Source organism: Pleuronectes platessa, chromosome 20, assembly GCF_947347685.1.
Source record: "Pleuronectes platessa chromosome 20, fPlePla1.1, whole genome shotgun sequence".
NCBI classification, from domain to species: Eukaryota; Metazoa; Chordata; class Actinopteri; order Pleuronectiformes; family Pleuronectidae; genus Pleuronectes; species Pleuronectes platessa.
Window position 1 is genome coordinate 7,569,048 of NC_070645.1, and position 27,634 is coordinate 7,596,681.

Here is a 27,634-nt window from a genome sequence, read left to right on the forward strand (position 1 = left end):
GTCCACAACTTTTTTGTATCTTCGCAAATTAACTCTGTTTTTAAAGGGGCTACATGGAAGTTTTCTCGTGATGCTTGCTTGCCGAGGGCTTCGGTTCATTGTAATTCAGACTATAAAACAGAGAGTTCATGGTCGCTCTCTTTAAGCTGTCACACTGGAGCCTGAGCTGGAGGATGCTCCTTCATCACAAAATCAATTTAATTGAAACTCCTCCAATGTACTCGAATGAAAGAACAAAACAGGAGACATCCTCCTTGTGACATAGTTTCTGAAATAACTGAAGATTTTTAAACTGTTTGCATCACTGTCAGCAAAAACTCACTTATCCCTACAAAACAATCATTGGTATTAAGCTGCCTCTTCACTCACATATCAGAAACAACATGCAAATACACTATCAACAGATATTGAGCGAAACATACAGGCTCAGTGGTGCTGGCTGTATGCATACATGATATATTCTTCAAATAGCTGGGGGGGAGGGGGCTGTGGTTGCAGTTATTCTCCAGGGAAATAAACCAGCTCTTCATGGCTCATACATGCTCCCTGCGTCAGAGTCTAATCATCTCTGTCGAGGAATAACACGGCCAACTCAGGATTGATTAATGGAGGGGGTGGCGTGAGGTGAGGTGAGCCAGATCAGTTGAAATGTGCTCAACCAGGATGGCGACCACACCCTTCATTAATACTATCAAGACTCCGCTATTCATGAAATCAGATAAAGAGGTGAGAGACACACACAAAGCAAACAGAAACACAGATTTAAGATTTGAATTAAATATCTGGGCTGGCTCAGGTTGAGTCATAATGAAACATTTTTATCTTAAGAATGTTGTACTAAGAGTTAACCCTGAAGACAAGTTAACTAAGGACTAAGTGATAAAGAGTAACAGTAGTAGGTCATTAGCTAATGTTTTCCACAATAACTTTAGATTTTGAATATTTAATTTGCCTTCAAAAGCTGTTTGCTTTGTATACAATTATCCTTGCTTCAAATTTCTCTCACAAACAATATACAGCTGACATGCACCATGCAAAGTACTTATGTTGTAATAATCTATCCTTTCTGTGTCCTAACTGTTCAGTACTTTTCTGTATTAACTAAATTTAAGGGAGTAAGATAAATATAAACTTTACAGTAGAGTTTATAAATCGTACAAGGTAAAAGAAAACAATAGATTTTTCGTTCTCCTCTTGCTAGAAAGCATTTGTCCTCACATTTCCCCTTTCACATATTTTTTAACTATGTGGTCAAAGGATGGGCCACACCCTGCAGACATGTCTCTTCTCTTTTTAAGTAGAACAATGACGACATTATTCTTCAGTAAAATCAAACTGAGTTGCGATTAGATTTAAGGAGGAGGAGGTTGAAGATGATTTATCTGTGAAAAACTATTAAATCAAAGTAAACAAACTCTATATTCATAATACAGGACTCTGATCCTCAACTGATGTGATGAAATGACCAGATTGTCTAATTCAAATTTCCCTTATAAATATTAACGAAAAGTTGTATAGAAAGAAGAAGTGTTGAGTATGTGGTGGCCACTCAGTTACGAATGGAAAACAACTGCTCAGAAATCTGATCCCAGCCGAAACTGATGAAAGAGTATTTCTATTAGACAAACTGAAGACCAGCATTGAGTCCATCACTGCGACCAGAAAGACTGGTTTCCACATCAATTAACCTGTGGTGTCCATTGACTGAACATACACACAGTGAGCTTTGTTAATGCTTTAAATACCTCCTGATGTCCATCATCTCCTAATGTGTTGATCTGTTGCTAATACAAGGAAATAAACATCTTAAAAAGAGCATAAAAAGTCTACTTTGAACAACATTTTTGGGCTGATACAATAAAAAGATCTTTCCAAATAGCAGTGATTAACTTCAAATAAATAGATACAGACATGTTCAAAAAATAATACAAAAATACATTAAGATCATCTGGGGAAATATGTCACAGTGTGGATCTCACCTTGGGTTGCGTCTGGCGGAGTGAAGGCCTGGCCGTCTCCTGCAAGTTGTAGAGGTAGTTTAGTGATATGACCCCTCTATGTGATAAAGAGTTGCTTGCTTTTCCTCCTGTGTGCAAGCTGGAGTGCGTGCGTGGCACGGGGAGGGCTGGATGTATTTGTCTCCACACCCAGGTTTGAACACACCTGCAATTTCCTGTTTCTGATACGGACGAGGCAGCCGCCGGCCTTTAACACACCTCTGACCACATGTGATGGGGAGATACTGGCTTAAAGGTCCAGTGTGCAGGATTTAGATGAAAGTTCACGGTTTCTTACAGTAGCCCAAACTGGACAAACTAAACACCTTTTGAGTTTTTTATGAAGTATGACAGCAGGCTTCCACAGGTTCTCTTTCACGTTTGGAAGGGGAGGGTGAGGTGAGGTTGATTCAGCTGCGACATGCAACTTCACCACTAGATGTCACAACATTTTAAACACTGCACCTTTAAGGCTGAATGACAGGAGGCAGACTTGCAAAGAAAATGCTTCATAAAAACAAAGAAACTGGAGAAAATCATCCACATTTCCTGGGTTGGGATAAACTGGGGCCTCACTGGTCCTGATGGAGGTTTAGCCAGAGTTGTGTTTTTATGTTGGAGTGAGCCCTCAGCAGCAGAGCGGGCATTACAGAGGCCACTTGACTCCAGTTATTCATTTCACAACTACTGACAGATGGGGGCGTGGGATTCAAGGAGCAGCGAGTGGTATTGGAAAAGGATTCAGAAGCTTGGTTGCGTTTCTCATTCTGTCTCCTCACACGAAAGGAGCAGCGCTCTACATTATTGAGGGTTTTCCTCTCTGGGGTTTAATCTCCCTGCAGAGAAGGAGCTGGCAGCTCGTGTTTACACTTGTTCGCTGACTGTGGAGACGCCACACAATGATGGACGACATGGCTGCGACCCAACAGAGAAGCCAAGGTGTAGTGATTGTGCATTGTAGGTCATAAATCTTGCATCCTCCATGTTGGTGGATGGGACATGGACCAAACTAAAAGGTCAAAGTGGATTTTAGGTCGTTCCTATAACACTAATGTACGTAAGTGATCATTTTTACCGTAAGTTTGCTTTTGATTTGATGCCATAAAATCAGGGTTGAACATCATTATTTACAGCTTAGCCTGATTGGTGATTGAACAAGTAGGTGTGTCGTGTATTCATTAGACTAGAACATGTTGGTATGTGTGCTTAAAACATAATGACTTGGCTTAGATTGATGATGACTGCCTTTTGGACTCTTAGTCATTCTCAGAGAGTCCTCAAGATGGTTATCTTATTTATTCCCTAACTCTTGGGTATGACCTTTGATCTAGGGAATTGTTTCTGACCAGCTGATGAATGGATTCAGATGGACTGTCTTTTGATTAACTTATCTTGGTCCTCAGACACAAAAATGTGCCGTTATAGTCAGAAATCCCATGTGGGATGTGTTTAACCTGAAGTCATGGGTGGATCCAAACTCCCTATATATGGGTGCTTTAGACCACTGCAAATCAGATTCACTATTCGGCTTGTGAATCTCCGGGTATCTAGATGCTCGTTTTGACCTGTAGTTTCTTGTAATAAATTCTATTATACTGAAAGTACTTGGTCCTCGGAGTCCTTCCTTCATCATCTACAAACTTCAACAACACTACTGCTCAGGGATACGACAAACTTTGGCGTCACGGAACTTGGGCGTGTTGTGTCCTGCTGCACCTCCAGCAGCCTCTAAACGGTGAGAATTTCTCATTTTGACTGGACGCTGGTAGTCCATTGTGGCTGTTGTGTGTGTTTGCTGTACATCCACACCGTTAAAAGAACCTGTTGTTTATGGGGGAGTTGTGTTGTTTGATGTGAAGTGAAGCTCCGTGCTAAATTTGATTTTGTTTGCATAATGCATGATGCAAACAGGGGGGATAAAAGATATTGAGACGAAGTACAGTGCTAAAGGTACAGGAAATAGTTTAGTATAGTTTCATTGTAATGATAAAGTGGTTAAATGACATTGTGCAAGTTTGGAGAGACGGGCCCTCAACTTTCTAAAACAGTAAGACATGTGTGTATTAACCACTGCGTTGCAATAAGCTAAGGCATAGACAGGAATTGAGTTAAAGAGAAAATTGGGACAAACCTGGGCCCAGGTTAATTTGAATGAATAAATAAAAGTAAAAGTGGTAAGAAACCAGAGTTATAAGAGAGAAAAATAAGGTTAAGGAAATTATCAATAAGCCGCTGAATTTGGATAGTAAAGCCCTCAGTGAAGGAGCAGTAGTATGGGCCGTTAAAACCTCACCACAGGTCAGTTTAAATAACTGGAGATTGTGATATAAAAGAAAATTCCGATTGATGCTTTCACTCTGAACATTTGTTGACGAACAAGTGACTTGTGAAGCCTCTCATCGAATAATATCTACATCTCATAAAGGTAGCATAAATTTTAAAAGAGATATAGAGTGAAAAAGCGGCGAGAGGCATGCTGTGTGACTGTGATATGAATTTGTTTTTGGGTGTTTAGGATGAGTGCTGGTTTGTGTTTGTGAATTGAATTTGCAGTGTTTTTTGGATGTGTGTGCCAGAAGTGAATCAGCACAACTGAATAAATATATGAAAGGACTGATAAACTATGAGCCTTGTAATATCACAATGAGCCCCTATTTTAAGGGGACTTGAAACTATGAGCTGCTCTTATAAAGCAGACGTAATGAAATAATGAATCTCCTTAGGAGGACTTAATCAATATAACTACACCTTTAAATTTCTTCCACTGATACACATTTTTTCCATGTGCTGGTGTGTGTTTATGATGAATGTGGACATTGCTGTGTTTCAGCTTTGTGAGGAAAATGCAGCAGTCGCTGGTTTATGTGGTCTAAAGTTAATAACAAAAAAGGTTTTATGAGTGATTATATATATATATGTTGTGGTTGCAAACGGGAAATTTGATAAACTTATAAAGACAGATATGTTGTTCTCTGTATTAAATAAAACAATTCGCCCCATTCAGGGGACATTATACATGAGGCTGTTTTCCCTTGTCGCCACACCCCTCACCTTTTTTGTGTGTCTGTGAGTTTCTCTGTTTGAAGATCCCTCTGCACCACTCCCCTTTGGAGCAAACAGGCTGGTGTAGAAACGTAGGGGGGGATTTTCACTGTGATAAACAATCTCTTGTGAGTCACAGGGACAGAGTTACAAAGTGTTTTAAAAACAATTCTTTAATGGGGTTTTAGTTAAAGCTAAAGAGACAATTTGTTTCTTTGTTTGTTTGTGGATAAGACGGTTAAACTGATCTTACAAAGACTGGGAATAAAGCAGCGTCTTGGTGCAGTCTATCACCCGCAAAGTCAAGGGATGTGCGAAAGAATGAATGGTGTTTTGAAAAATCGTATTGTTAAAATATGTCAGCACACAGGTTTGAACTGGATAGCAGCACTTCCACTGGCGTTAATGGTATGTCGCTCTAGTGAGCTACGTGATTTACATATGACACCTCATGAGTTGATTACGGGAAGACTGATGCCAACACCTTGTTTACGTACAAGTGGAAAGGGTCCAAGCTTGGCCCTTTTGGAAGATGAAATGCGGGCGTATGTCACATATATGGTTAATCTGCATAAAAGAATATCCACATATGTTTCTGACAGGCAAAGAAAAGAGGAGGTGCAAGAGAAGCTTGATGAGCAAAAAAGGAACACAGTGCAACCTGGAGACAAGGTATTCGTGAAAGTGTTTAGAAGAAAGTGGTATAACGAACGCCGTGAAGGACCGTTTGAAGTGGTTCGCAGTACTGGAACGGCGGTCCAGGTTAAAGGATCTCCAACGTGGTATCATTTATCCCATTGTGTTAAAGCACCAAGTGAAGAAACATTATATTTACAGAGCCAGGATGTTGAAGGCTCAAGAGAGCCAAGAGACAATGTGGAAGAACCTACACCAGACATAGAGATGCATGAAAATCATCAAAGTCAGAACTCAGAAGGAGAGAGTGTCCATTTTGTGGATAATGTTGATGATTCTGTTCACATTTCTGATCATGATAACAATGATAATGACCCTGCAGTTAATGAAAAGGAAGGAAGATTTAGTGACATTGTCTTCCGACATGTCCCAGAAACAGCAGGACCTATTTCAGTTACCTGTAAAACATCGGAGATATCAAAGGAATGTGACCCTGCTACAGGACAACTCAGGGAGCCAGTTAGACAAAGGAGCCCAAGACCAGTTAGAAAAAGAGTTAAACCAAACTACTACTAGAACCAGGGTTGAAGTAACCTTGGGAAAGTCAGTTCAGCTTCCATGTCAGTGTACCAGAGAAAATAGTGGTGAAGGGAAACATAGAGTTGAGTGGAGAGATAGCTATGGTAGGGTTCTAGCTCTGTCAGAGACTTTACTGTTAAGGAAGTATATGTTAGTTAATGCCAAAAGGAGACTGAAGGTTGAGGGAGATTGTAGTCTTTATATAAGAAATCTTCAACAGGAAGATCAAGGCGATTATAGGTGCTCTTTTTATGATCCATTTTTTGGGAGTGATCGGTCCAAGTTAGGATTTAAAGTTCATGTAGTGACACTTATTATAAAAGATTTGAGTCCTATTGGAGTTTTAGTAAATAGCTCACGGGTGATGGGAAAAAAGGCTGCAGATTCATCTGTGACAGCTCAGAGGACTATTTCAGACATAGATGATGATTTATTTAACTCTGATCAAACACCAGAACCAATGACTGATCAATACCACACAATACAAAAGAGAGACACCAAATGGAAAGCGTTTGGGTTTGATCCTTCAGTATTACGAATCTCAGACCCATGGGCAAGCAGGAACTTATGGTTCCAGCAATTGACTCATTCCGTACGATCGGTTACTAGATGGAATGGTCCATGTTTGGTAAAAATTCCATCACCAAACTCATGGTCCTCAATTTTAGAGACTACACCAGAGCCACTGACGGTGTTATGTCAATCTTATGCACTATCTTGGCTGTTGTATCAGCAGCAGTCAGCAATAGATGTAGTGATGGCCATATCAGTTAATCTGTTTAAGCCGAGATCCACTTGCTCATGGTTAAAGGATCTATCATATATTAATTTACTTGATCGGCATGAAGATATCAAAACGGCGGTCCCTGATGTAATGGGAGTGACATCAGTGAGAGCTAACAGCTGTTTTTGTTCTAACAAAACTTACGATGGGCCGGGGATGTTTATGGGGATATCGGATTGTGACGACTATATGATGGATTTAGGTAAGCATGGACATAGTATTGTCAAAGATACATACGAGGTAACTTTCTATGTACCACATCACAGACAAAATAAAACTTTAAAGGTACGTAACCAAAGTCTGCCTGGGAATGTTACTATAGGGAATTTCAAGGATGTTTGGTGGGTCTGTGGTGAAGAGGCATACATATTTTTACCGTATGGGTGGACAGGATGCTGTCATATGGCAACATTGAAACTCCCATATGAGGTTCTTACTATCCAGAAGGGAGAAAAGCCAGTTGAGGTTCAATCTAATGTCATTCCCGGAAGCAAGAAGAAGCGGGAGATGGCGCAGTTTCACAATTTGGAATCTTACCATTGGAGGATAAGTATAGCAGAGAAGTGGGGTATAGGACTACTTCCATGGTATGGGGTGACATTCTTGGCAGATCACATTGATAACATTACCTACACTCTACAGGGTTTTGCAAACGAAACCATAAGGAGTTTTGAATTATTGTCAAATACTCAGAAAAGCCACAGACTGACGTTGCTAAAACATGACATGGCACTTGACTATATTTTGGCCAAACAAGGTGGCCTATGTCTGGCTTTGAACTTAACTGGAGATGCCTGTTATACTTTGATTCCTGATAGCTCTGATAATATGACTAGTGTCATAGATGCAATGAAGGCTATAAGAAATGCGTTTGGCCCATCAGAAAGCGCTGGATGGTCTGCAAATTCTTGGTTGCAGAAGAGATTAGGGCCAGTAGGAGCAGTGTTAATACAGATTTTAGCAGCACTCTTTCTGTCATTGAGTGTGATGTTTTGCTGTTGTACGTTATTGTTGACCTTTGCGAAGGTTATGATATTAAGATGGGTTGGAGTGGTGATGCCTGGTGATCAAACTCAGATGCCATTATTATATGGTGATGACACGGACGTTGATGAGGACAATGTGATAAGGACAGGAAGGGTGGAGACATATCCATTTTGAATATTTGACGATTATTGTGGTCATAATGTTTACCTCTGTTATTTCTTAGGTTTTTGTGGTTTCTTCTTATATTAGTGATGTTTTAGCAGGGGGGAGATGGACACTAGGACTTATAATTTCACGTTTACATATAGAATGTTAGTGTGTATTTGATCTTTTGATTTGATTTGTATCTGTCTTGTATGCAAAGATACTGGTTTTCTTCTTTTTCATTCTAGAACATATTGGGGAAAGATCACTGAGAGGGTGATTGATGTTCAGGGACTCTGATGTGTTGAATGGACTCAGACACTTCAGACATGAAAATGCGGATGGACTGAAGGACTCTGAACAAAGATAAAATCTCCAGATTCAACATATCATCAATACTACAATCGAGAGTCAATGCTGCTGAGAAACTGCAGTGTTATACATTCTTATGTCTTATATATTGCATGAGTGATATTAAAAGTGAATTATATTCTTTGTGTGTTAATTACTACGAAAAATGATGTTTTCTATTATTGAGTAAATATACTGGGACCTCAGATGTTTTCTTTTTCGTGATGGTTAAGGATAGTGGTGTTAGGCAGGGAAAGGTCCATTGGGAAGCTCCAATGGGATAACCAGGCTGACCTTGGACATTGTTTTGATTATGATTTGTGATGATCATATGCCTGTATGTTTTATTCTTTTGATTATTTCGAGACTCTGTTTAGTCTCGAAGGGGGGTTATGTCGTGTATTCATTAGACTAGAACATGTTGGTATGTGTGCTTAAAACATAATGACTTGGCTTAGATTGATGATGACTGCCTTTTGGACTCTTAGTCATTCTCAGAGAGTCCTCAAGATGGTTATCTTATTTATTCCCTAACTCTTGGGTATGACCTTTGATCTAGGGAATTGTTTCTGACCAGCTGATGAATGGATTCAGATGGACTGTCTTTTGATTAACTTATCTGGGGCCTCAGACACAAAAATGTGCCGTTATAGTCAGAAATTCCATGTGGGATGTGTTTAACCTGAAGTCATGGGTGGATCCAAACTCCCTATATATGTGTGCTTTAGACCACTGCAAATCAGATTCACTATTCGGCTTGTGAATCTCCGGGTATCTAGATGCTCGTTTTGACCTGTAGTTTCTTGTAATAAATTCTATTATACTGAAAGTACTTGGTCCTCGGAGTCCTTCCTTCATCATCTACAAACTTCAACAACACTCTACTGCTCAGGGATACGACAGGTGTAACAACACAACTACTCTTAAGTCTCTTGGTCCAAATGATGTCATCACCACAAGATGGCAGCCTTTGTGTTTTTGATATTTTGGCTTCATTTCTGGATATTGGAAGGAGGCGGAGACGCCTCGTCCATCTTAATACAAGGTCGATGGTTTTCACCCACATTATATAACTTTGAAATGCATTGAGAAAACGTTTTATGGATTTTTTCAGATTGTCTTTGACACAGTTATTTGAAAAATATATCCTCCTGCTTGTTATGTGTTTTTTTTTACATTTTACCGATCATTCCCAAAAGCGAAACATCCTGATTGACAGCATCAACAAGTATTGGCAGGACCTCCCCACCACGGCTACATCCCTCAATCACTGCGCTAACTCTGTCTCCAAATGGACAAAATGGCAGCGTTTGTATCAGCGATATTTTAGCTTAATGTCCGGATATGGGGGTGTAAGTGAAGACAGTTGGTTCATCTTATATAGGTAAGTCTGTGGTGGAGATGCGTTAACACACTGCAGATAACCAAATTAACTGTTGGTTATAGGCTTTTATTGCCAACGATAAACTTTTATAAAGGTTTTGAGCATCGGAGCTAAAACAACCTGCAATTGTTGACTTCTCTCATAAAGTCTGTTGTTCCCCCTCGAGAAATCATCAAACCATGATTTCCGCTGGAACGTCAAACATTTCGAACCTGTGTGAAAAACCTATAAACATCATTCAGTCAGGGTATAAATTATGGATCAGGCTCTATTCCAACTGTCTTTGTCTTATATGTAGTTCACACACACAATCCCTGGCAGTGGAATCTGAAGAACGTTACGTAACCAACCTGGTTTTCTCGTCAACCAGCAGCTTCAAGTCAACAGGCGGAATTTTCTCTTACCTTTGACCACGGCTGCTCATTTTTAGATCCAATCCTGGACTCCATCATGAGACTATGATCATTTCAGCAACTTCCGACTGCATATATCTGAGGTGCAAGTGGAAAGTTAGGTGCCAAAAGAAAAATGGAGAGAATAATAATTCCTCTGGCTCTGTAATGCCTAATCCACTGCTGCAGTTTAGGGGCTGCAACGTAAGCGGAAGCTGAGAGTTCACATGGTGATATTGCACAAAGCCGAGCTCGTCTTGGTTGCACATTAACCAGACTACATATTTAATGCACCTGCCGATCATTTAGCCTGCAGACAATGGAGTTTGACCCTTCGAAGGGAAGCTTAGTCGTTAAGGTCAAGCGGTCGATTCAGGATTGAAATGTCCTTGAGTACAAAGCAGGTGAAGCATAATATACATGGATGTTATTCAGCCATTGACATGATTAGTTTTGAGAGAATAATAAAGAAAACAACATTCTTTAGCCGCCTTTCTGGACCTTTCAACACGTCACATGGTCTTTCACAGATGTAATGGGGCCATAAGGACGTATTTTTTTCTCAGCAGACATTTTTACTTGTCATAGGAAAACCATTAGTGTTACCGGTGACACTCCAATACAAGGACTTAACACTGCAATCCTTAGTTTTCAATTTCTTTCTAGGCCTGATTTATCTAATGCGGCTGTTCACATTATCTAGTAAAATGTGGCCAGTATCAGACACCAATGTGAACTTGTCATGGCCCTGATGTGAAGAACAACGAGAGGTCACACACAGCACATCACTGTTTTGTCAATTGCTGTTTCAAAGGTCTACAAAGAATTTTAAACTGACTTACCCTGTTTCCTTTAATGCAAACTGAACTGGGCAGCTGTTGTATTATTAGCTTCTTTTTTTTGCATAAAACTACCTACATTGGAACTGAAAGTAAACAGACCAGTTGGAACATTAAACCATTATTCTCTTGAATGACCAGCAGAGGGCGACTCCTCTGGGGGCAAAGAGAAGTCATGTTCTAAAGAAGTCTATGGGAACATGACTATACTTCTCAATTGATTTATAAAGATATTAAACATTTTTCCTGAGGAGTTTATGATCTTAATCACTAGTTTAAAGTCTTCTTCAATACAAAATAATATAATTTTTTAAAATGATGGTCCCATCTAGTTAGATATAAGATAAAGCATGGTATGCATTGATGCATGGATACCATGTGATTGAAAGCTCGTAAGGTCCAATGGGTGTCTCCGCGTGCAGTGTCCATGAGGTCAGCTTCTTGAAATATGGTTCCTTCTGGTTTAAATAAAACCAAGATGGCACTGGTTTCCAACCGGAAACCAAAGCAAGGAGCTGAAAGACACTTCTATGCTCAGTGAGCCACAGAGCTGGACGATATTTGTGTGAGAGCTCATTCACAATCATTGTCTTTCAAATCGCCTAAGTCATTTCATTACAATGCAAACTGACAGTGTGCAAATTTGCAACTTTATTAATGTTGTACAGTACGATTTCAACAGCATTCTTTAAAATGCACCCAATCCCCTTTTCCCCAATAAATATAATTCCATATATTCTAAGCTATTCATTATATTTTCTTCAAAACGTCAACATTTATTGGTGGACGGTGATGTTATTGGGATTTTTTAAGAAGGTTTTTTTTTCCATCATTAATTATAAAGTGGGGGTTTTCATTGTGTTGAAGGATCAATTTACAGTCACTGTCCAAGATTCAGCCACAAATCACATTGAATTGTACAAATCTTTGGTAAATTTAACAGTTCAATGTTGTTCAAGGAAATGGCAAAATAAATCATCCAGGTCTGACAGGTTAGTTTTATACATTTCTCAGAATCAGTCTTTTCATTTTCTCTCAGATTAAATGACAATTTACCATAGACTCACTTTCACTTTCAATTTAAAGATTTGCTTCAGACGCTTGCGAAGATTTGATTAAATATTCAGCATGTAATTGTGCACCCCATAACCAGACACAATAAAATCAGCACAGTAATGAAGGCACTTCATTCTGTAAGAGAAGATAAATCACAGTTGTTTGAAAGAAAAGGTCGGAAAAGAAGAAAAACCAGCCTGCGTAACGAAGCTCGACATGAAACCAAAAGGTCACCCGTTCTCAGAAAGAAACAAAAACACTCGTCATCCTGCGTATTTCATTATTTTTGGTAACTAAAATATTACTTGATAGAATAGTAAAACCTAATCTCTCTGATAGAAAAATTACTTTGTGTATGTCTTGCTTTTACAAACATAGAGTATGTACATACAGTAATATAATATTTTGTCTGCAAGAGTCCTGTACAAAGAGTCCAAAAATCCAGAGAATCCGTATAGATGTTTCTCTCTAGATTTGATTAGAACCAGATCGTTTGCCTGAAGTCCTCAGTTCAGGAGGTGACCAGGCTGCAGGGCCGTGGCAGCGAGGTGGGAGGGCCTAGGTGCAGCAGGGGGCCGAGGCGGGATGGGCCAGGCGGGAGGGGCCAGCCGGGCATCGTCTGCTACCTGTTCCTCAGGCTCTGTAACAGACTGTAAATGTCCTCCTCCTTACTGAGGCCCTCAAACATAGGGATCAGGTCCAGCAGCTCTGTGTCCGTCATGTCGTCAAACCAGGACTGCACTGGGACCTGTGGGTTAAACAGGGACAGAGAGAGAGGCAGAGAGAGAGAGAGAGAGAGAGAGAGAGAGAGAGAGAGAGAGAGACGGAATTAATTTATATGATCAAGGCAAAAAAACTTGTCTGACAGTCGATGTAAAAGTGTTGCATTAAAGGTGAGGAGCTGGTGCAACTTTTGTGTAAATAATTAATGGGAGAAATGCATCAAAGACTCGAGGACTAGCAGCAGCTCCACTGAGGAGAGGAATATGTGCGAGCTGGGAACACTGCCGCTGGCTCAAACACAGCACTGCAGATCAAAACTACGACAACGTCTCACCGATATAATCAGTCACGCTGTTGTTAATTAAGCACATATTTCACAAATGTATGTAGTCAGGAGCTCAGGCTCTAAAACAACAACATTGTGCATCAGATTTCATTGTTGCCCTCATTTACGAAGCAGCTTCATGTTTTTCTATATTAAAGCATCATTCCTGGTTCAAACACAGACGAAAAAGACTTGCATACGACTTATCCTCTACCATGTGCCTTGTTCCCTCACCTACAGTGTCTGGTTCCATTGGAACAAAAAGAAAACAGCAACAGCAGCATGAACAGAAATAAGCACTAGTAGTCTCATATGGATTTCTGGAGGCAGATGCCAATACCGCAACTAAGGAGGAAAACATTTCTGATGCTGATAAATCAGCCGATTTATTGCAAAATAGGGTGTTTTCAACATTTTCACAGTTTTCCCATGGGAAAAATCCCAAATAAAAGTCTAGATCTAGGGAATTTAAGTTGGGTTTAATAAGGGCACTGTTGGGCCTTAGCAGAGGTATGCATTGTCGTTTATTCTAATAAAATAAGAGTTTTCACATCATATCAGCAAATATGTGAAAGGCTCATATAAGTTAAACATTTGTTGACAAACTGACAGATTGTAAGTTTTAGGTCAAAACCCTTGAGATGCGAAAGGACTTACAGCATTCTCAGGGTGGAAGATGTAGGAGGCAGGCGAGTTGTCTATGATGATGACTTTACCGAGCTCTCGGCCCAGCCGGCTGAGGTCTTTGACGTAGTTTCCTCTGTGGAAAACACAGGATTCCCTGAAGAGCCGGGTGCGGAACACCCCCCACTGGTCCAGCAGGTCTGCCACAGGGTCAGCGTACTGAAAAACCAGAGAAACATCCGGTCGGTACAGCGAAGGAATCAAAGCACTACTGTGACGGTTGAAACAGTGTGAGAACCAACCTTGGCTAAGCTCGCTGTGAAGAGGACACATTCAAAGAGCTCCCCCATCTTCTGGAGGAACTCGTCCACGTGGGGCCTCTTCAGAACGTACACCTGGAGCAGAGAAAGAATAAAAAACACACAAGGAAAGTTTTGAGGCTTTCCAAAACCCAATCATTCACACAATTCTTATACAACCAAATCGCCAAAGTCTTCCCGAAGAAAAGAAATAAAAATCCAATCCATTTGAATGTTTTCACAAAATACACAATTCCAGACTTAAATAAATACATTTAAATAAATACTTGAAACACGGACATAATATGTGCTTGTATTTGGAATATCCTCACTTCTTAGTCCTCTTCAGTCTGTGTCTGTTGCTGCCTCCGAGAGCAAGTAATCAAGCATAGGCCGAAGCAGATACAGAAAGCCTATCCTGGATTACTTGAACCAGGCTACAGCGAAGGTACGACTTCATCCGCTTCACACAGGAAACAATCCTTTAACACCACTACACAAACACGTTGTTGTCACAGAGCAGGTGCAGTTTCTCTGTTTCTTACTTTCTCTCACAAACATTTCTATGCAGCGAAGCATCTCTGCTGCTGCTGCACTTAGACGCCATCTTCCAGACAAACATGTGACGTTTGTCTAGCCGGTGACACAGTCACGTTGCAGCTCGTGTGTCTCTACACCGAGCAAGGATGAAGAAGACACAAAGAATAAAGCCGAAAGCACTAAATTCCGGGAGGAGTGTGCGAGCTGTCCCAGTTTGACACAGCTGTGGGATAATAGAGAATAATAAATACGAAGGGGGGGAAAAAACGGAGCCAAGGCTACTTCATGGGAGCTCTTTTAAATTAATACATGTTATTTTATACAAGGCCTTCTGGAGCAGCTCCCCGTCAGTGCAGTCTTACCTGATGAACAGTCCCATCAATCTCCACTGGAACGATGAAGTCTGCATTGCTGATGGGCTGCAGGACGAGAGGAAACAGAATCTGTGTTACTCTCTCAAAACAACACGATCTGACAAGGCCACGGCTGAACCACATGCCCACATTTTATAGTGGAAAAGTTAAAAAACTCCTCTCAGGTGCCCCGGGGTATCTCGTGAGGCTTTAAGCATATTGTGTCTCCCTCTGCTCCAGTCGTCTATGTCTCGGTGTTAGAGGAAAAAACTGAAGTGTGATGACTCTGGGGACAAACCCAGGAGCTGGGTGAGATGACGGACGTGAACACGGACAGGGGAGAGCGGCGCTGCTTTTCTCAGTGTGACTTGTGTCATCTTTAAAAAGCGGGAGAGGGGAGACGAGAGGTGCGAGAGGCAGAGGAAGACAGATGCCGGAGGGTCGTGGGCGGAAGAGAAGCGGAGGGCGTAAAGACGAGGATGAAAGGTTTAGGTAGGAGGCATGGCGGTGTCGTCTCGGGGAGAGGGAGAGATGGAGAAAATAGAGATAAAGAAGGTTTTCTCTGCGCTTTCTGACACACGCACACACACACACACACACACACAAGAACTTAAACCTGTTTGACTTGTAGAGACAGAAAAGAATAGAGGATCTTTTATAAGTGTTATTTCCAAAGTGAAAATAATGAATCTGTCCACTTATATTCGGTAAATCAGCTAAAACCTTACTATATTGTGAAAAAAGGTAAGTAGCAAAGACCGTTTTGTATTATAGAATCTTTTTCCTCAGTGTCTGACAACAGCTTTTAAATTGTTTTGGCAGCAGCTGCTGTGGGCCCCCTGCTGCTGCATGAACAGCTATAATAATTTAAATATGTCTTCAAGGGGAAAAGTTACAATTACTGTGCATTAAGAAACTCTTCACTAACTGAGAAACCACGTTATAATGCGTGATACATAATTTATTAAACAAATGTAATGAATATGAATGCTAATTAGACAGACAAAGAAGAAAGTTTCTCGCAGAGCAGGTTTGTCCTCAGGTCAGATGGATGCATTTACTCTTCTTTCTTTCTAAATAAACAATTCACCAGCTCCCTTTGAATCTCAACCTGCCCCCATGCCCACAGTGATTGTTCTGTACGTGCACTTTCAGAGACTCCCCTTCAGGCAACTGCAATATTCAGCACTGGTTCCTGTTTACACCAGCAAACGTATTGACTGTAGCTCCAGTTGTTTCTAAAAAAAACAGGACCAATAATGAGCCGAACCAGAGACAAGAGGAAAAGATGAACTTTCTCAGAGAAAAGAGAGAGAGGCACAGATGGAGGGAGAGATACAGAAACAGACTTGGCCTCTGCCTACTGCTCTTCCGCTGAATCACTCCATCATCTGAAGACTGAGCACTCAACAGCTGCTCTGTAATGGACCCGGATGGGAGACAGTGAGTGATGCAGCCGTAGGGGAGGTGGGCAGGAAAAAAAAGAGAGAGATGGAGGGATAGGGATGAAGTAAATGATTGGAACGAAGAGGGCTTTGTTTTATGAATCTCTGCTGAACCTCAGTCGACTGCGACACAGTTGATGGCAGAATTGTTTTCTGGGTCTTTTCACCAGATGATGACAGTGGGACTGTGGTCCAGTGTTTTCTTCATTTACAAACCTACAGCTATATTTCATCATTTGGGATTGTTTTCTGAGCCTGTCTCTTGAAAGTGACTTCTTTGCTGAACCTCAAATAAACTTGTATAAAGTTTATCTGCTGACTATTTGCTCAAAAGATTCCAGACTCATATGAGGTCACAATGACCTTTGACCCCTGACAACTGAAATTTAGTCACTTAATCTTTGTGTTCCAGTGACATCTGGTTAGGATTTAAAGAAATTCCCTCAGGACAGACTTGAGATATCAAGTTCAAGAGGCCAACTACATGTTTCGTGGCACCACTGTGACCTTGACCTTTGACCACCAAAATCGAATCGATTATTCCAAGACCATGAGCTATTATCTGGGCCAAATTGGAAAGGATTCTCTAGAGCCATTCTTGACATATTGTGTCCACAAGGCAAACAATGAGCTTGGTGAGATCACAGCAACTTTGAACTTTGAACAGCAAATTCTAATCAGTTACCAATAATATGATCGACGGAGGGATGGACTGACAACCTGAAAACTTAATGACTGTGAGCCGAACCCTCATTAACGCTCTTGAGACTGAAAGGGATCAAATCAAGTCCCCAAAACCTGGTGGAAATATCTTCCCCAGAGGAGGGGGGGCTGTCACAACAGCAGATTAATGCTCATGGTTTTTAATTTTTAGATGTTCAACAATCCCATGTGGGTGTAAAATCTGGGTGTGTGGCCATAAAATGTGTTTTCGTTCCTGCAATGTTAGCTCATAATATGTAGCTGCTTGTTTTCCTTCAGCTTCTTCTACACATTCTGAATCTAATCCTGGAGCAAGGCCTGGAATTATCTTCTCAACCATAACATGGAGGATAAAGCATACAGTATGTGACATGTTATGCAACGGTTCTATTTTAGTCCACGTCCATCTGTGAATCATCTCTGTGAAAATGTCCCTTGTTGGTTGTGCTTGTTTTTTTGCCGCACTAATTGTCCAACTCCAGCATTAGCTTGTCTGTTGCAGTGCTTTGGGTTTTGATCCAAAATTATCTCCAAACATCAAAGACAAATCTACAGGAAATCCTGCAGGATTCTGAATGGAAGTGAAATTGCTTGCGCGCCTGTCGCCTTTCCGCCTGAGTTTATGTCAAACTGATCACTGAGCAAAAATCATTTTGATGGACTGCGGATCCGCTGTGCAGCTGCCTTTCATCCAAAGGGGGAAAAAAGGAACTCCTGTGTGAGTTGTTGTCAGGAGAGAAAATAAAAACCGTCAAGATCCTGAGAACAGATCCAGGATTTCCACGAAATTCTTCCCGTGGTCATTCCAGGCAACAGCCCACTGTGCTGGACACACCCTGGCGTGCACAGTGCACGTGTGTGGCCCCTGACACGTGACTGGGATGGGTGGGTCCAGAACAGTCGGTGTACATTTCTTGCCTCGCCACAGAAAACAAGGAATTAAGTCCAAGTCATATGAAAAGTGTTTTTCTCAGACGTTTCCTCAGTTTCCCTTCACTCCCTGAGTAAAACCAGAGCAAACACAAAAACACTCCTCAGTTTCACCTTGAAAATATTTTGTAGCACAGCTCTCTGTCTTCGAGCTGCTCGCACACTGAGGGCAGCAGCAGTAGATACAGTACACACACGTGTCCTGAGATCAGCTGGGGCTGAGCTGTGCTGAAGTGGGTCACTAGGTGTGCCAGGTGTGTCAGTGGAGGGAACTTTTGATGGATCAGGTCAACACAAACAAAGACGAAGCATAGATTGTAGAAGTCTCCACCTCCTCCCATACAAAATGAGGCTGTAATATATCTTGGATCAGGGAGCAACCATCTTGTTCTTCTGATGTTGATATCATTACTACTTCTTCACCAAAGGATTAAACCTAAGCCAGGCCATACAACAGTCATCACTTCGATATAGGTTTAGTAGCATAAAGCTGTTTAAATACATATAGGTTGTTAATATTGCAAATGTACTGACATGGGATCAGACCTCAGAAAGTTCTTGTTATCAAAATAGATTAAATAAGGGGGAACATGGAATTGGAAATGAATTGGAACATGAAATATATATATTTATATTTTATAAAAAAAGGAATTTGGTAACGATATTCTACAACACTGATGACAAAGAAATGCAATTAGGGCTGAAAATATTATAGTTTAGATAGATAGATAGATTACTTTATTCATCCCCGAAGGGAAATTAAGACGTCATAGCAGCCGGTATATTTGAATACAATAAAATACAATACAATAGAAAAAAATAAAAAATATTGAGGTAGAAAAAATAAAAACAGAAACACAAGATAAATAGGTAGATAAGGTGCAGTGGCAAGATGATGGTAATAGTACTGATGATATGATGGTAATGTTATTGTTAGGCAGTATATAAAAATAGTACAGTATATATAGTATATAATATAACATAATATATATTTATATATGATAGTAATTACACCAATATAATAGCAGCGTATAGTAATAATGGCAGCAACAGTATATTTAATAATAATAGTAAATATAATAATAATAACATGTACACATGTATAAATATGTGTATATAGACTTATATATACAAAGAATATACAAAGAGTATGATATAATATGATATGATATATAGTAGAGGTATAAATATAAGTATTTGACTATACAATAGATAATATAATATATTATCAGTGTAAGAATATGTAGACAGAGTGTGCAAAAGACAATATTATTGTATAAATGATATATAATATCAATATGATTTATATTAGCACATATCACATATGATGTGAAGTAAGAGTTCCAGTATATGGAGCGAAATGTTATATAAACAATATAATAAAAAGCTATAGATAAAAAGATGTTCAGGACATAGACGGGATTGAAATGCAGTTTCTCCGGAGTGAACATATAAGTACAGAACATAATGAATACTCAACCATGCAGTAATAAGGCACATGGTCAATAGGAGGAGAGGAGTGCAAACCGGAGTTTTCCATTTCACTGTAAATGGTTTTCACAGGGCAGAGAGGCTGCTGTAGTTACCTGCTGCCAAACGACTGGACTGGACAGAGATTAATCCCAGTGCCGCTCATCACTTACCAGCTGCACAGCCAGTGAGGATGTATCGGTTGCTATGCCAACACCTTATCATAGTAACAGTTACTTCTCCCTGTTGCCTTCTCCCGTGTTAATTGGTGTATAAAAGCAATAATACCCTCGCAGACAGGCTTTCTTGTGATTATGTACACGTCAGTGAGGCTGCCATGAGCTCAGCGGCACCTCAACTTAATTGTCATTACACCCTTGTATCCATATTTAAAGCAAAGACTGGCATCTTCCGGATTTATTTCTGTATAATCCCATTATCCCTCTGAGGCTATGGAGTAACAGGATGACACGACTGAAACCAGGAAAAAAGTATGTGTGTGTGTGTGTGTGTGTGTGTGTGTGTGTGAGTGTGTGTGTAGTAGTGAGAGGTGGAGTGTGGTGAGATACCTTGAAGGAGCTGTGCACGAGGGTTTCATCCAGGTCGATCACCACACAGTTCTTGCCGTAGTCTGCTATACTGACCTCAGGCAGGAGGAACTTGGCTGGAGGCTGCAGAGACAACAAACAGCCGTCACAATGCTATCTGCACACACGAGTGCAGTAGAGGGAACAGGGAACACACACACACACACACACAGACACACACAGAATCATATAGTACTGGGGGTGCGATTGCAGCTCAGTCACAGTGTTGGACATGATCACTTCCTGCTCTGTGTGAACCTATAAAGACACATTGGCTTTGTTGGTTTCTGCTTTTTGTTGAATATAAAGCAACTTAAATGTATTATTGAGGCTGAGCAATATGGTTAAAATCGTTGCTGGCAAACTGATGAGAACATTATCACTTATATTTGACAATTAACTCTGAAGCTCAATTAGACAAATAGTCGTGATGCACCTCAGGAAAAACAGTTAAAGACAAAAAACTGAAAACAGAGATGACTGTGACAACTGAGCTATTGCCATGACAACTGAGAAAAATGTCATCCATTGAGGAAGAACCTGAGATTCAGTATTTTCTGGAGAATTAAAACCTGTTATTCTGGAGAACAGAGACAACATTTAATCAACTATGTAATTAATCATAAAAGAAATGAAGTAAAAAGTATTCCACTTTGATACATTTTATCAAACTCAATAGGTAGCAGGGCGGTTGGATCAAGATTTGCTTGAAATATTTAATTTGGACAAAAGGAGTTTGTATATGAGAAATAAAGGGTATATTGAATTATTACCAAGCTATAAACTAGATTTAGCATTTAGTAACATATCACCCACACCACTATATTGTGCTGATGGCGTATAGTAGTTATTAGGGTATTATTATTATGGGGTAATGTTAAAAATATGTATATTAGTTACTGTTAAGTCATCACATGTCAAGGACTGCTGGTCATGTTTGACTGATCACTATTTTCTCTGCATGACCTCATGTTGACTGAGATGCCATCAGGGTCCTTTGCCAAGCGGGCCTGGAGTTACAGACTGGCAGCGGGCAGATGGTTCGTCGATACACACACACACACACACACACCACACACACACACACACAAACACACACACACACACACAATCCAAGATCTAAAGAGAGGTGAGGAGCAAGGACTCTGTCAATCAAACTCTCTCTCTCACACACACACACACACACACAAACAGTCCTTTTCTGCATGTGTGTGTGTTTCGCAGTGCGTTCGGCTAGGCGGACCGAAACCATCATGTGTTATCTTGGGGCCGCATGCTGATGATGCATCACAGGAAGAATTCCCTGTGAGCAAGGACACAGAGCGACGTCCTGGCAGGCTCCTGATGAATGGGATTTTCACAAGCTTGTTGACCAAAGAACGACAAACTGAGCGACTGACCGGGACCTTGACCTTTTCACCAGGCAGCTGCACTGAGACAAAAAAGCCCTTCACCAGAAACCAGAGTCAAGGTTTTTGTTGCTTGTTGACAATGAGAGATAGATAGATAGATAGATAGATAGATAGATAGATAGATAGATAGATAGATAGATAGATAGATAGATGGATAGATGGATAGATGGATAGATAGAGCATTTCTCTCCTCAGTCCTCAACTACTAACGTCATTCAAGACACTTGTCGGAGTGTTGGAGTGAAGACGAGACCAAGTGTTTGCTCTCAATTTTGTGCGACAAAAGTCCACCACAGAACTTGGCTAATCATTTGGCAACCAGCTTCTCCCGCTGCTTGGAAAAGCAATCAAACAGAATAACACAGCTTCACAGATCACTGTGTTCATCGTCTGTTCTTCTTCTATCCATTGTTGTTCTTTGCTGTGTTCATGGACCTGCATGAATAAGGTGAGGCTGTGTCGTAAACTGGATCTAACTAAGATCTTTCTGGGGACACATATAAATACCACATGTAGATGTTGTTTGTCTGCGGACTTGATTTATCGGATGTTACAGTAAACAGTTACACAGACGTGACCTCTGTAGTTCGTTTTGAGTTATTTAAGTCGCCTCTCAGAGACCTCGTCCTGACCGAGCCGGGGATACAAAGAGCAGGCCTCGTCGCCGCATGCACTTCCTGCCGTATGAGGGAGGCGTCTGCTGCGTGGTATATGTTGAAGCTTGGCTGCCATGTGGGATGCTGTGAGTGTGAAATCCTAAATTACAGTAAACCACAGGCATTGCGCACATTCCCAAATAACTAAATGATTTGTCGTTTCAGCACATACAAAGCAGGGCTCAGATGAACCCCCCCCTTTCGACTGAATGTTGTACATATCACTGAAACTGAGCCCTACAGTATGTATCCTAACAATGTGTTATCTTTCTCTAGGAAGACGATACCTAACTAATGTATATTTTTACCCAAACTGCAGCTGTAAAGTTCCTGGGCAAGATTGAATAAATTTGATCTGTCAAGAAAATCCTTCTCATGTTCTCTTCCAGTGATCGAAGAAAAGGTAACAGCATCAAAACATGTCATATGAGGACTGAATGTGTGAGTGGAGGGTAAACAGCAGAAAGCAGCGCCTTGTTCCCCTTTAGAGGAGGGACGGAGCGGGGATTCGCCTGAGCGCAAAGAAAAATCACCTCTGTGTCAACGTCCACATGCAGCGAGAATGATGAGGCACAGCAAGCGGAGGGTGTGTGTGTATGGGGGGGGGTTGGCGTTACTGTGATGGAGCGAGAGGAAGAAAATGAAAGATAGTAATACATACACTGGGGATGGGGATGGGGATGACTTGGACCTGGTCACACTGGAGAAAATAAACAGGGAGAGAAAAAGGAGAAGAAGGATTGAAAAAGGATGGTTGGAAAAGAGACAAGGGGGGGATGCAAAAAGAAAAACTGAGAAATTGTTGCAGGGGAAGACATCGACAACATCAATATTCTTATCAACCAATGCGCGGGGGGAGAGAGGGAGTGGAGAGAAAAGAAAAGGGGGACAAACAGTGATAGAAAGTGAGAGCAGCTTGCTCGAAAACAAACGAGCTGCCATAGTAACAAACACGGCTGGCCAGAAATCCAGTAAAGAGCAAACTGCTGGGAGGGACCGTGGGCAAGGACCCAGCTCGGAGAACCAGCCCCTCTCTGTAACGAGGCTTTTTATGGCAAGGTTCGCCCGGTTCACCCGAACTTAACGGGAGCTCATTTGCTCAGGAGGGGTTCGACGCAGGTCAGCGGTGACCACATGCATAGTGTCTGCGCGGGGGCCGTGCATTCCTCCCCCTTAAATGAGAGACATTTACAGGGAAAACGGAGTGGATACCATACCGCTCCATTTTTAGCCCTGTGTACCTGCCTTGGCAGCCGAGCACCCTGTTTGCGGAGGAGCTCTGTGGTTTTGGCGCCTTTTCCAGCGGCCAGAACATTTCGCTTCACACATGCTCACTACACTGGTCAGAGTGTGTGTGAGGAGAGGGGGAGGCGTGGGGGGGGCCAGGCAATCCATCACACTGGACCCACACAAGGCCTCGCTTTATGGGGATTAAAGAAGCGGCAGTATGAGCGCATGTGTGTGTGTGTGCGCGTTCATGTGTTGTCATGGGTATACCGTAAGACTTGTGCAAGCTTGTGCAAGCATGCTACACAAAGACTGAGCGCAAGTGTGGATATGTGTGTGTGTGTGGTTTGAGCTCCTCAGCGCGCTCGGTGTGTTATTCTGTGTGTGCGGTTGTGTGCGTAGGCAGATATCGAAGAATGCAAGATGGGAAGCGAGCCCGTAGTTTCAAGGAGCGGATGGTAAACAAGCTCCGGGTTCAGCGGGTTTGAAGCAGCTGGAAAGATTTGCGGAGGGAGCTCGGCGAGGCAGCACGGTGCCACGGCTCTCTGCAGGAAAGAGCAAACCCTCACAAGCTCGCTGGGACGAAAAACTAACAAATGATACTGAATCTCTCGGGGTGGATCTCTGCAACAGCTTAAAACTAATTCCCACAGGGGTTTATCTTTTCAGCACGTGGATGCAAATGGTGTGTTATCTGAACTCGGGGCCAACGATGGTGTCGCGAGAGAGAAATGAGCTTCACCTTTGGAGGACTGCCGTTCTCCTCTGGTGGCGGGGGCAGGGAGAGGGTCTTGTTGTTGGAGGGTGGTGGCTCCACATGGTAATCATTGTAGTTGCGGAAGCAGCAGAAGAAGGGGCTGAAAATGCTGCGGCTCCTGTGCTTCTTTAGGCTGCTGTTGGACTGGGAGACTGGGGAGAGAGACACAAACAAACAGACAGAAGAAGAAGCGAGGTCAGATTCGGTTGCTCTCCACACATCAGATGAAACACTCAGAATAAAAACGAGCGTATCTAAACCGTGCTTATTACCAATATTGACAAGAATAGTCCAAAACCCTCCATACAGTGTAAACAAAGGATGATCAGTTACCTTTACAGGTGCGAGCAGATGGAGTTTGTTATATATGATTAGACCAACCGATGCTAAAATAAGCAAATCCGGCTACTGGCGAGCTTTACTAATCTTCAGGATAGTGTCTACTATCTTCTCATCTAACTCTCAGAGGTAAAATCATTATAATAAAAAAAGAACTTCAAGTATCCACGACAAAGTTACTCAAACAGGAAACATTTGTGTTATGCTACAGAGCACCCCCTTATGGTAGACTGAGGAATTTGTATGCGCAGTTTACAAACCGGACTCTCAATTTCATAGTCTTTGCCTAGAGATTCGCAATCCATGACCATTTCAACATTTAACAAACTTATTTTGATTTGATTTGTACGAGAAATCATAATTTGTTGAGTAAATGATAGTGGCTGCTGCAATACACAGAATTGAATCAAGTGTCAGCCGTCGAAAGCAGGTGTCATATCTGTTTAGACACGTTGATGCTAAGCAGAGCTGCTTCTTCTCCCAGCAGAAGACACGCATGCAGCTCAGAGTTGCAGACGGGCTGTGCGTCATCACATTATTGTGACAAAAAGAGCTGAGATGGATCTTGTACAACTCAGTGAGACATCAGTTCTTGAAATAGGGAGCACGGGGCCAAAAATAGCCATCATCAGTGCCCTCAGGGAAGTTAGTCCAGGTAATTAACATTCAGAAAGGAGACGGCACCAGAGCAGACAGAATGATATAATATAAGAGGGAGAAAAAGTAAGAATACCTGATACTTCTAGTACAAGAGACAGCATCTAGTCACATTAAGTCATGTGATTATATCTGACAACGATGAAACCTACGTTCACATACATGGGGAGAAGAAGTGATCAGTGCTGCAGAGCTCCAAAGAGGATACAACATACATATAGAGATCCCAAGTTAGATCATCCTCCCTCCCTGTCTCTGAAGTCCATGGCCTACTTTCACATCGAAAGAGGAGAAACAAGTGTGGCTCCAAAGGTCTGTCGGCCTCCACGAATGTTCAATCACAGATTATGATTTTCTTTATATATCTGTTGGTGAGGATGAGCGGGTAAAAATTCAAAAACTAGGGGAACTTCGGCACAAAGCCTTGAAATCTGGGAGTGCAATTATCCTGAGGTGTTCCTGAAGTGGAGACTCTGCCATTTTAATTGCTTCAAAAGGTTATTTATAGGCACGGAAATTCCAAATCAGTTTGTGACTTTGAAGTGTCCACGGGCCGACTTCAGCTCAAATCATCGTGTCCGTGCCTCCGAGCCGCCATCACCCTGTTTGCTGCCGTCTTGGTAACGTGTTCATACAGCCGTGTGATACAGGCAGCACAGTTAGCCGTGCATGCTGAGGCTGTTTGCAGCCTGCTCCTATTCTGACAGTCTTCAGACTGATGCCTAGAACTATCCTTGGGTTGCCTTGACGGAATGACAGGCTGCAGGCAGTTCGACAAACGCCTTTGTTCTCGCCATCTTTGTAGTCCACTGAGGGGATTTCTCATCGTTGATAGATGTTCCGAAACAAACACTTTGATAACAGTTCGGATAAGGAAGGAGGCATAGTGTGTTTCTATAACCTGTGCAGTGATAGAAGGAGAAACTCAATTTTATCGCTGCAGCTAAAACTGGCTACGAGTGCAGAGTCAATATTTCTCACTGTCTGAGGAAATAAAAGTAAACTTGAATGTTTGCTGATACCTGGACAGTATATAGACAGAACATTCATAGTTTGAGCACAACAGGACCTCGTCTCATCAAAGGAAAAACATCTAAAAAATCTGATTAGTATTAGTTAAGTGGAATATTGTTAGCCATTTTCAGAACTCGCATTACTGAGAAATTATGTGGCGCTTCCACTTTATGACATTGTAACTAAAAGATCAGCAAAACACTGGCCAGTTCTTTCTTCATCAGTTTACAGTTTGTGTTCCCAGATCATAAATCTCACTCACTCGTGTTCTTCCTCCTCCAACAGGATGGCTTTCTTTTAGGGATGTGATGATTAGCTGCTTAATTAATTAGGTAATTAGTCTGACGCCATTATGATAATCAATTAATTGAGATAAATGGACCGATATCAGCTTCTATAGTGTGATGATTTGCTGCTGTTTTCTTTCTTGAATAGTTGTAAATGTACGATGTTTGGGTTTTTAGACGAAGAAGCCGAGTTAAAGATGTCACCTTGAGCTCTGCGAAATCGGGACATTAATTATCACTATTTTCTGACACGTATTTTAGACTAAATTATTAAAAAGTCTTTATTAAAACCTTACTTTTTGTAAAATATGTGGATAAGTTGAAATCGATTTACTAAGACAGCAATAGGCAATTCAAAACAAAAACAATTTGGATGGCTGTTATACCACAAGAGGTAAGTTGAGGGGAAAACATCCTTGAGACAGGAACGAATGGACCTTCAACAAAACAAGTTTCCAGGCCCAGATTCATCCCTCGCTCTCCCTTAAGTTGGCCTCACTCGCCTTGAGGTCATTCCTCACTCCACCATTTTGAGACCATCTGCGTTTTCCCGCCCTGGTCCGCTGCCTCGATCGACTTCCCCCCGAAAATAAAAGGGTGTGGGAGGGGGAGCTCGGAAAGGGAAGGGGGGGGGGGAGAAGGGTGTAGAATGGGTGGGGAGCGTTACTGTGGCGAGACAGCCTATACTTGGGTCTGGTTCTTACTCCGCCCCCTCCTGCACCACCACCCTACACAAACAGAGCTTTCCTTTCTCCCTACGAGACAAATAACATAGCTGAGAGTTGACTGCTGCCGGAGCCCGAGCAAACACACACACACACACACACACGCACACACACACACACACACACACACCACACACACACACACACACACACACACATATACCGTACGATCACATGTTCGGGCACAGGGCCACGTGTACAGCGATCAGCGTCAAACACGGACACATCTGAAGCACACAGAAACTTTTTTCTTCCAATGTCCTTGCTCAGGAATGCGAGCGAGGTCAACATGCCATAGTAACGCAGCGTTCGTCGGCCCTGAGAATAACAGCCAAAGGTTAAAGCTATATTTGCCATTAAGAAAAACAAGC

At 41.7% G+C, this 27,634-nt stretch overlaps 2 protein-coding genes across 4 annotated transcripts in view; both read right to left on the minus strand.

Annotated features, from left to right (window-relative positions):
- vill (villin-like) overlaps positions 1-10,572 on the minus strand; it is an 18,411-nt gene extending 7,839 nt beyond the window's left edge. For 2 of the 3 annotated variants that reach the window (XM_053412061.1, XM_053412059.1), the window contains exons 1-2: positions 10,309-10,564; positions 1,980-2,018 (exon numbers count right to left, since the gene is read on the minus strand). In XM_053412061.1, the coding sequence (XP_053268036.1) occupies positions 1,980-2,018; positions 10,309-10,356 (87 nt within the window). In that variant the 5' untranslated portion in view covers positions 10,357-10,564. Of the gene's footprint in view, positions 1-1,979; positions 2,019-10,308 lie in introns of all 3 variants that reach the window. The other variant, XM_053412060.1, reaches the window with a different exon arrangement.
- Positions 10,573-11,763: 1,191 nt separating this feature from the next.
- Positions 11,764-27,634, minus strand: part of ctdspla (CTD (carboxy-terminal domain, RNA polymerase II, polypeptide A) small phosphatase-like a) — a 28,227-nt gene continuing 12,356 nt past the window's right edge. Inside the window, exons 2-7 of the mRNA XM_053412858.1 lie at positions 24,227-24,393; positions 20,172-20,273; positions 15,065-15,121; positions 14,166-14,258; positions 13,897-14,082; positions 11,764-12,939 (exon numbers count right to left, since the gene is read on the minus strand). Coding sequence (XP_053268833.1) covers positions 12,814-12,939; positions 13,897-14,082; positions 14,166-14,258; positions 15,065-15,121; positions 20,172-20,273; positions 24,227-24,393 — 731 coding nt within the window. The 3' untranslated portion in view covers positions 11,764-12,813. The remainder of the gene's footprint in view (positions 12,940-13,896; positions 14,083-14,165; positions 14,259-15,064; positions 15,122-20,171; positions 20,274-24,226; positions 24,394-27,634) is intronic.